Raw genomic sequence first — 10,175 nt, 5'->3', positions numbered from 1 at the left:
TGTTTATGTTTAGCTGTAAAAAATATGTAATCGCATGCAAAACTGTATGCATAGACTATTTGCTGAGGAATCAGGCAAAGATTTCATCAGATTCTCAAAGGAATACTAAAGTTAAAAAAAGTTAAGAGACTCTCCTTTACCAGGTTTTAAGTAATTATGTTACTTTCTTAATCATTACAATGAGCCTGGGCATCCATTTTACTTCACCTCTAATTCCTTACAACACTGTATGCAATTTCCAGCAATAGGTTCTTTTTTTTTTTTCGTACTTAAAAAAATTTTAATGTGAAGTCCAATGGAGGTTATGATAGAGTTTTACTTCTTTTAACATGTAAATTGCCCAAGGGCTTGGTATCATTTTACACTCTATGACAGAGAAGAAACTTGGGCACCTAAATAGAATGAGTGGTAATTAATTCTCACAAGTTACAGTGAGACTCTTAGCCCTCAGTGCCTGAAAGTAAAGCTGAAAATTATTGAAATATGTGTTTAATAGAATTTCCTTGTTGCCATTCATTTTTCATTTGATACTTATGTTAAGATCACTAGAAAGAGATCTCACATTTCCAGAGAGAGATGGACCAAAAACAAAAAATCAAATTCTCAATCTTATAGTAAAGCATTCCTAAATGCCTTTTATATTCTAGTTGCTTTTGGCGTACCAGAAACAGGTACAGCAGCAAAGTTCATTATGGAGGGAGAATAGGAAGAACCATCAATAAATATTTAAAACTATGAATAAATTCCTTTTCCCTTAGATCACATATCTAAAAGCCTACATAGAGAAAAGGGGGGAAAAAGTCAGTTTTAAGATTGCCTTTTGGACAATTTCTATTTTATAGGTAATCAGAGAAAGAATACATTTGAAATTTTAAATAAGATCTTTGTAATCCAAACCTGTACCAGGATAAAGGATGCAAGCAGCTTGAAACAGAGAAAGGAAATGATTCTAAAAACAAACTCCCGAAGAAAAGGCACTGAATAAACAATGCTTAATAATATTTATGATTCTTAAATGAGAGGAGTTATATTAATTAGGATTTAATAAACATTTTCATGTTGATCCTTACAACACTATCAGCACATAGCATTATTGCTGTCCTCATTTTACAGAGGCAAGAGAATGGGAAATAATATATCCAAGATAGAGAACAGCCTAAGAGCTGAAGGAAAAATAGAGTCAAGGGATAATTACACATTTACCTCACAGAAAGACTGGTACAAATTCCTTGGGAAATGTAAAATGCCATAAAAATAGACGTCTTTCAAAGGAAGAACTATTCCGAGAAGCAGTGCAATATTTTACATTATAATATTTCAAATCTTAATCTAAGAAAGAAGAGAGCTCCACGGATTTTGTAGTCTAAAAAAAGGATCATGACAACAGAAAACCCAAACACTAAAGCAGTGTTTTTCTTAAAATTATGGCAATGCTAACAAATAAAATGTTCAGATAAGACAACACTGCAAGTTACACAGTAGTCATAATTAAATATGGAAAAAATAACATTCTCCAATTTTTATACTTTTTTATTTCTGGATTTGTTTAAAATTTAAGTCCACATTTCCTATGGGATCAGTATTTCTTCCAGATCTTTCCATTTTTCTTAGTCCCTAAATGAAGTTTGGTGCAATTCAGGAATAAGACAGTTAACACTCTGCTACACCCATCACATAAAAGTTTCCAAAAAAGATCTGCTAAATGATATAAATTCAGTGAAATAGAGGTGTTCAAATAAACTAACTCACTGAATTTATTCACCAGTTCCATTAAAGGAAAGAGGTGAATGGTTAAGCAAAAACACTTCTCTTTCACTTTCTCTTCCTTTTTCCGGCCATTTATTTTTATGGCTGTATCAATTGTGCACATCAGGGCCTATAAAGCATTGTAAAGAGCATATCAATCATAAGCTAAAGGGAGCAGAGGTTTAAAGGTAATACTTGAGAAGGGGAAGCAAGAGGTATAGTTGAAAAATCACAGAAACTGGGCAACCTCATATAACATTACCAGGGACAGCCAAACCTAACAGAAAGAACTGGAGGAAATGACAAAGAGGGGAGATTACATAAAATACTAATATGCTCTCAGGATTCTGGAACTAAAGAGCAAAGGGTATGTCTCAATAAGCTAGAGAGACTTCATTGTAAATTTGGAGTTCCAAGTATAAGGTGGCATGAATAAAGAGATATGTGCCTGGATACCCAAGTTGACAAATGCATTCCCAAGCAATTCTGCAGGGAATACAGATTACCTGCAATTCTCTAGAGACTTGAAAGTCCTAATATTTTGCACAGGGGGGCAGTATCTACTTACCTTAGTCACTCTAGGGTCCATGCAGTTAACACCAGCCCTGTTACCATCACTCCTGGGCTCTCTTTTATCCTTGCCATAGTTGTTTACAGGTTCATAATTACTCCATCTACCTTATCTTAATTTACTGCTCCTGCCACTTAACTGCTTCAGGTCTCTGGGGCAGCAATTATTAAATCCCAATCACAAAATTGCTAAATGATCCCTCAGGAAATGAGAAAAGTCATCATAGTCCCTTTACGAGGCAAGTAATGTATTCCCTAGTCACCCACAGAACGAACAGGCTCAGGAGAGACTCTTGACAATCATATACAGGTGCATTCACTCATTCATTGAGTAAAGATTTATTGAGTACAGACTCTAGGTTAGGTTTTGTGACATTCGGGATATAGAGTTGGAAATTGAGCCTCTATTGTCAAGGAACTCACAATCTAAAGTGAACACAGGCAGGCCAACAATAACAAAGCAATCCAGAACCTGTTGGGGTACTGATAGACTATCTGGAAAATCAGAACAGGCAGAACAAGGAAACTATTGTCTGGATGACTCTTAAAGGATGCGTAGAAGCTTGCCAGGGAGATAAATAAATGAAGGGTGTATTAGTCAGGGTTCTCCAGAGAAACAGAATCAACAGGATAAATGGATGATATACATATATATGTGTGTGTGTGTGTGTATGTATGTGTATATATATATATATAGACAGAGAGAGAGAGATTATAGGAATGGGCAGAATTGCCAATGAAAGATTGGTTAATCCAAATTCCACAGGGCAGGCCTCAACTTGGGAACTCAATGATGACACTGAATTCCCCAGTATGAGCCACAAGTTTACAATGCTGATGAAAGTTTCAGTGAATTCCCCAGGACGTTGAGATAGAAATACTTCATTACTGTTGAAATCCTCAGTTCTCCCTTTTCAGGACCCCAACCGATTGGATGAGGAGATTCCTGTCATTGCTGAAGGCAATCTCTTTTGTTAATTGAAGGTGTAATCAGTAATAGATGCAATCAACTGATTACTTTTTTATATCCACAAATTACCCTTACAGTGATAATCAGGCCAGTACTGGCTTAACCAAACAACTGGACATCATAACCTAGCCAAGTTGACACATGAAATTAATGATCACAGAGGGCATTCCTGAAAAGTCCACACAATTTTAGGGAAAATGAAAAAGTAAATTATCATTACCAAATATTTATGTTTAACAAGCTACCATCCCATCATCTCTTCAGGGTGTTTACCTCATTCTTTTGGTTTCTGGTTTTATATGATTTAAAAGTATCATCGTGAACATTAATTGATCCCTCTCACTCAATGAATCACTCTAGTCTTCAATGTAACTAGATTCATCATTTTCTTCAGCTCTTACTGTGGCATCACTACCTCATACTCTGCCTGCCTTATATGCCTTACTTGCCTATGGTTTGTTTACCCCTCCATCTCTGCCTTAATCTAGTACAACAGCTCTGATTTCAACCCTACTCTCTTCTATTCCTTATAGTTAGGAAGTAAGAAAAGTAGAAAAAGACAATGATTTACCTTTTTTTTAATTAATATTTTTTATTAAATTGTCTTTTTTTAAAAAGATACATAAATCACAAAGAATGTTACATTAAAAAATATAAGAGGTTCCCACATATCCCATACCCCACCCCACTCCTCCCACATCAACAACCTCCCTCATTATTGTGGCACATTCATTTCATTTGGTGAATACATTTTGGAGCAATGATTTACTTTTGATTCCCCTTCCTAACTATTCAGCTTGCATAACAGCAGATTTATACTTTCTGACACATTCTCCTCCTTTGAGTCAACAACCCTAATCAAATTTGAAATACCTTCTTGAATCCTCTTCCACGGTTTATTCCACAGTGCGCAAGGCAGGTAATATTTAAGAGAGAGGGCCCAGGTTCTTGTCAACCTGGCCCCTAAATTTTGTATGGAAGTAAAAGATTTTCAATAATTTCTCAAGGTTACAATCATAATGGCGCATGAGTAATAGTTGTTTCACAATAGGTGCCACATAAAGGTTTCACATAATGCCCAGTTGCTGGCAAGCTATCTATGTAACTCTTCCTAATTCTCTCCCACTCAAGAGAGCATATTAGGAAAAATGTAAATTAGTGTGGCTTTTACATGAATAATCTTGAGGCTGCCATAATTAATTTATAGTTAACCTACTCAAACATACCAGCATTTTGAATTTTTTAAAAGATGTATTTATTTATTTCTCCCCACCCCCACCCCGCCATTGTTTTGCACTCACTGTCTGCTCTCTGCAGCCTGAGTCACTCAATCTCTTGCACCACCTCAGCTCCCTGATCTGCTGTGTCTCTTATTATCTCTTCTCTGTGTCTCTTTTGGTTGCATCATCTTGCTGCATCAGCTTTCCGCTTGGAGCACTCCTGCATGGACCAGCACTCCACATGGGACAGCACTCCATGTGGGCCAGCTTGCTGCCTAGGCCAGCTCACCACCCAGGCCAGCTTGCCTGCACCAGGAGGTCCCAGGAATTGAGCCCCAGACCTCCTATATGGTAGACAGGAACCCCATCTCTTGAGCAACATCCACTTCCCAGCATTTTCAATTTTAATGATATCCATTTTAGAACCATCTCTCTAATGGTTACTACATGCCTATCTGCCAGACACCAGAACTGGTTGAGAAGCACTGCCCTAGGAGACTGAGTGCTGGTTTGTCTGGCTTTGTTGACTATATTCTGGCACACTTACAATCAAAATTCTTTATGTACCTGGCATATTGGATGATGAGCACCACCTATGCCTTTCCCTAGGTCATACGGATGGTGGAATGAATGTTTTACAGAAAAAGAGGGAATGAAAGGCACATCAACAGATTTAAAGAGTGAGCAGTGCTAAGCCTTGAATTCTTACCCATTTCCTTCTTGTATTCATTTAGAAGAGACTGAGAAGAAGGAGGAAGTTAGAGGGGATGAAGAAAGGGTTTATAACTATTGAGCACTTGAATCCTCAAAACCACCTATGAATTAGATGCTATTATTATTCCATTTTACAGAATTGCAAGAAGTTAAACCATGTGCCAAGACTTGCCTAAATGGTGCAGCCTTAAATCTAACCTGACTCTAAACACCATTCCTGAAATAGCTGCTCTCCTAGGAAATATTTTTCCTCAGCAAGCATCTCCATTTCAGCTCCACTCTCCCAAGTTAATTTTATGCCATAAGTTCTCTTCTCTCTTCTTATCTCTGGCAGGAAAAACCTTTAGAAGGGAGTCAGCTCATTTCCTGTTATTCATTTTTTGACTGCTCTCATAACTTCACTCATATCAATACTCTTATATCCTTCCACTATAGCATTTCATTGCCCAACAAGCCTCAAATATGTTGATGTTCCCTTCATTAACATTAATAAATAAGAAGTCAAAAACCAAGACAGGTTTTCGATTTTATCAAGAAGATACCTGCTAGGCTAATTTATTTCATAAAAACAATCAATATAGATGTAAATAATTTTTCTTGAATGGTTTAAGACCTGTTTTTCATAGCAGTTGTTATGCTATTACTACAATAGGGCAAAAATAGCCTCTAAGTGTTCATTTTTATGTACTTAAATTAGAGATAGTTCAACTTCTCCTTCACAAATTCCTGCTTCAAATAGCTTAGGTAAATACAATAACCAACTTAACCTTTTGCTTTCCCATGTTGCTAAACAAATTAAATTTTAATTTAAAAGATTAGTCTTCCAAAATAATGGTAAGTGTTCATCTCTCTGAGTTGTAATAAAAAGATAATATAAATTTTTATCATGATTGTGTGGCAGTAGAGATTAAACACATAGATTCTGGAGCCAGAGTGTAAGAATTTGAAATAGGACTCTGCCCATTTTTCAGTTTTATTTCCATAGAAAAGTTATTTGACTTCTCTGAATTTCAGTTAAATAAGATAATATTTAGAAGTGTCTGATGTATACCAAAAAAGTCTTAGCTATTATTAACCTGGAGGGAATAATTTCTACAAGTAATCCCTTTAATTGAAAATTCTTGCAAAGTATGAATACCTAATCTACAAGTTGTATTCAAAGATAATAAAGTTTTAATAATAAACTTAACAATTAATGATGATACAATAATACGTTTTGTAGTTATTTAATTAAACATTTATTGTTTCAATCTTTCAGTATTATGAGCCAATTCTTTTTTTTATTTTGGATCTCAATTATTTTTATTGGCCTTTGAAAATTTTATTGGCCCCAGGCACTATAGGCAAAATATAGGGAAAATAAAGCCCTGGACAACGTTCTAAAAGTCTTGGGAAGATTACTAAACAGCAATTCAAAGATAGGATAATATGGCAATATAGCAGGTATCAACGATGGAGCAAAACTCTTAAATTATTTTTGCCTAAATTCAGAATTGTACTAAAACCTGAGCCAAAGCTGACCCTGCAATTAGGCACCAAATAGGATTTCTCTAGTAATTCTGAGTCAAAAAGGAATCTCCTCTTAAGTGGAACAGAACTGCACCTTGAGAGACATATGGTATCATGTTATTTTAATTCCATAATGTTGAGTCTTATTAACTATGGGTTGTGTGTCCAAAGAATAAAATTAAGTTTTTACCTTAATATAGAATGGATAAACTATTATTTAATATTTTGTAGAGTTGCGATATCAAATACTATTGTTTAAGAAAGGCTATAGGAAGAAAGTTTAGGAATGTATAATGTTATTTTTAAACTCTAAGGCAGTGGTAATCAAATTGTGACATATAGGGTACTGTGAGGACAAAACTATTTTCAAACTAATTTTAGGATAGTGTTTACCTTTTTCAGTGTTGACATTTATACTAATATTACCAAAGAAATGGAAGGTAAAACTGCTGGCACTTTAGCACAAATCAAGGCAGTGGCAACAAAGTGTATGAACAGTGATTATATTTTTCATCACCAAACACAGTAAGAAAAAGGAAAGAAAAAGGCAGTTTCTCTTAAGAATTCCTTGATGATGAAGTAAAAACTTTTGAATTATTAAATCTCACATCAGTACATCTTTTTAATATTATATGTGGCATAATGAGAAATATGCATACAGTATTTCTGCTCTTTACCAAACTCTAATGATTACCTAGAGGAAAAGTACATATTTGAATTACAAGCTGAACTAGCCCCTTTTGTTAACAGTACACCATTTTTACTAGAAAAAACAACCAGCAGCAAATTATGGTTGCAATATTTGCTCACATGGCAAATATTTTAGCAAAAGTGAACTTAGGGAACTTGTCATAGGAAAACAATCAAAAGCTTTATAAGTTTGAAGCTTTTAGAATTTGGAAAATTTGTAATCAGCCACATAAGTGAGGGCTTCATAATACTTAAAAACAATTTTGATAAGATTAGTAGTAATGTTAATGAATATTATATTTTTATGTTATATAATAAAATGAATCTACACTTGGGTAACATTTGAACATTTGCACAATTCAGTGAACTGATATTTTCCAAAGGACTGTTGTATGATATTGTACAATGATGTATGTTTAAAATATCCCTTCAATGTTGAAGATAGACCAGTGTATATTAATGTAACAATATAAAAGTTCATTGACATGGTTTAAGATTAGACGCTGTAACTAAACTTTAAAAAATTATTTGTCAGATTTTGGTGGTGTATCAAAGAATATCCTCAATTTTCTGAAAAGGTTATTCAACTACTCCTTCCCTTTCAATCACATATATCTGTGGGGCCATATTTTCTTCATACACTTCAAGCAAAACAACATATTCAATACTTGTAACGTAGAAACAGACATGAGAATCCAGGTGTCCTCTATTAAACCAGGTATTTAAAACATTTGCAAATGTAAAACAAAACCACTCTTCTTGCCATTGTTTGTTTTTTGAAAAATATAATTGTTCTTCATAAAATATATAGTTTATGTTAAGATGTAATGAATATATTATTTTTATTTCAGTAACTTAATAAAATATTTTAGGACTTTCATAGTTTTAATTGCTAATATGCAATATCAAGAAATACAACCCACATAAAATCTTGTTATGGTCTGCAATAACTTTTAAGAGTGTTAAAGAGTCCTGAGACCAAAAAGCTTGAGAACTGCTGCCCTAACGTCAAATGTATTTTAAGTCAGTACCCATTGTGACATCAGCTTCAGGTCAATGATCACCATGTGAAGGATTCCATGCCTTGCCCATTATTTCATAGAGCTCTCTAGTTGGGCTGTCTATAAGATAACACCTGAAGAGTGCCCACTGTTGCCTTTAATGTTCTCCAAATTGACAGCTATCTTTGACATTCTAAGATGTTTCCAAGAAAGACATCCAGCAAATTGTAAGAGGAAGACTATTTCATTCTGACATTGCTTCTTCTTGTGATTTTTGGGTCAGGTTTCTTGACATCTTGTCTCTTGTTTCATTATGAAACATGTACAAATTTCAAGCCAAGCAGGTAAAAGCTGCTGCTGGGCAGATGTGGACTTCAAGTCTCTCTAAGATCAGACAATCTCTCAAAAATGTTTACCATAAATGCAAGATCCAGCACCCAGATTCAATCAGATATCCCACTATGGCCTCCTATGACTGTGATCAAGATGACGTTAGTACCAACGAAGAAATAAATCTTAGAGTAATGCTCCAAGACGTTAAAACTGCCCAAATTAAACTCCTCAGCCAAATCACTGATATTGCCACTGCAGTATCAAAAATTCAAGAAAAGACTGACCTTTATCAGGAGCAAATGGAGTCACTGGAAACTAGGATGAATGCTAATGAAAACAAACAATGCACAATAACTTAGAAGATCTTCTCCCTAAAAGAAGACATTGATACTTTAAAGAACGAAATAACAGCACTGGAAAACCAGAATTCTTGCTCTAGCATACATTGTTTAGATGTTCTAGAGGGAGAAAAGGGTAAAGAAATAATAGAACTGCTTCACAAGTTTATACAACCAGAAACTCTGGAGAAAACATTGGCCTCTACAGAATCTAGAACCAATTCAGTGGAACCAGAGAAAATGCCCAGTTATCAAGGCCCTACTAGCCATCTTAAAGAAAAGGTAATTTCTCCCAAAATTAAAACTCTGAAGAAAAGTAACCATCAAAATGCCTCAAGAAGCTTTAAAAAAGCACAGTCAAATATTTATATGTACCCAGATTTTAGTACATGGATCAAGCTAACTTTTGTCCATGGGGGAAAGTGGAGATTTTTCCTCAGTGCTACCAAATTGGAGGAATTCATCCAGTGGCTTCTTACTAGGCCGGCCATCCTTCCCAAGGAACCAGAGATCATAACCCAGAGATATTGTCCATTTGCTGGGCCTATTGCAAGCTTGACCACAATCTGTTTCTCTGTTTTCAACTATATTTACTTCCTTTTTGGTTCCTCAAAGGAAGAAGTAACTAGACTATAGCACTATTCTGTGCTTTGCTTTACACAAAATAAAAGCAACTTGGTCACTCTAAACAGTAAATCATCTTTGTGTGGCTGTGAATTCTTTAACAGTTTGCTCACTATGCAGGAAGTTAAGGCATATCATAACTGGACCATTATGAACTGTTTTCTGTCAAAATTTTTGTCTTCTCAAAGGCAACCCATAAGGATTGATCCATGGCCTGTTTTCATAAATAATTAGAAGAGGGGAATGAATGAGACAAGGAAAAGGTAGGTTCTTGACCAGTTTTCTATACATTTGTGCCTTAGTGGCCTTTGAAGATAAGGTTTTGAGACCAGACACATACTCTATTGACAAAGTTTTAAATGGTAGAGAGTGAAAAAATATCTATTTTCAAGGCCAGTAAAGTTAATGCTATAAAAATGAAGGTCATTGAAAAGACAAGTTATTGCAAGAAAAATACTAC

At 35.0% G+C, this 10,175-nt stretch overlaps 1 protein-coding gene across 1 annotated transcript; it reads left to right on the top strand.

Moving 5' to 3' along the window:
- Nucleotides 1-8,528: 8,528 nt before the first annotated feature.
- Nucleotides 8,529-9,787, top strand: CCDC54 (coiled-coil domain containing 54). The gene is given in 1 exon segment (XM_012518070.3): nt 8,529-9,787. A coding segment is annotated over 1 exon segment (987 nt). The 5' UTR covers nt 8,529-8,740; the 3' UTR covers nt 9,728-9,787.
- The last annotated feature ends 388 nt before the right edge of the window (nt 9,788-10,175 follow it).

This window comes from Dasypus novemcinctus, chromosome 4, assembly GCF_030445035.2.
Source record: "Dasypus novemcinctus isolate mDasNov1 chromosome 4, mDasNov1.1.hap2, whole genome shotgun sequence".
Classification (NCBI taxonomy): Eukaryota; Metazoa; Chordata; class Mammalia; order Cingulata; family Dasypodidae; genus Dasypus; species Dasypus novemcinctus.
This window is presented reverse-complemented; position numbering and strand designations above follow the sequence as displayed.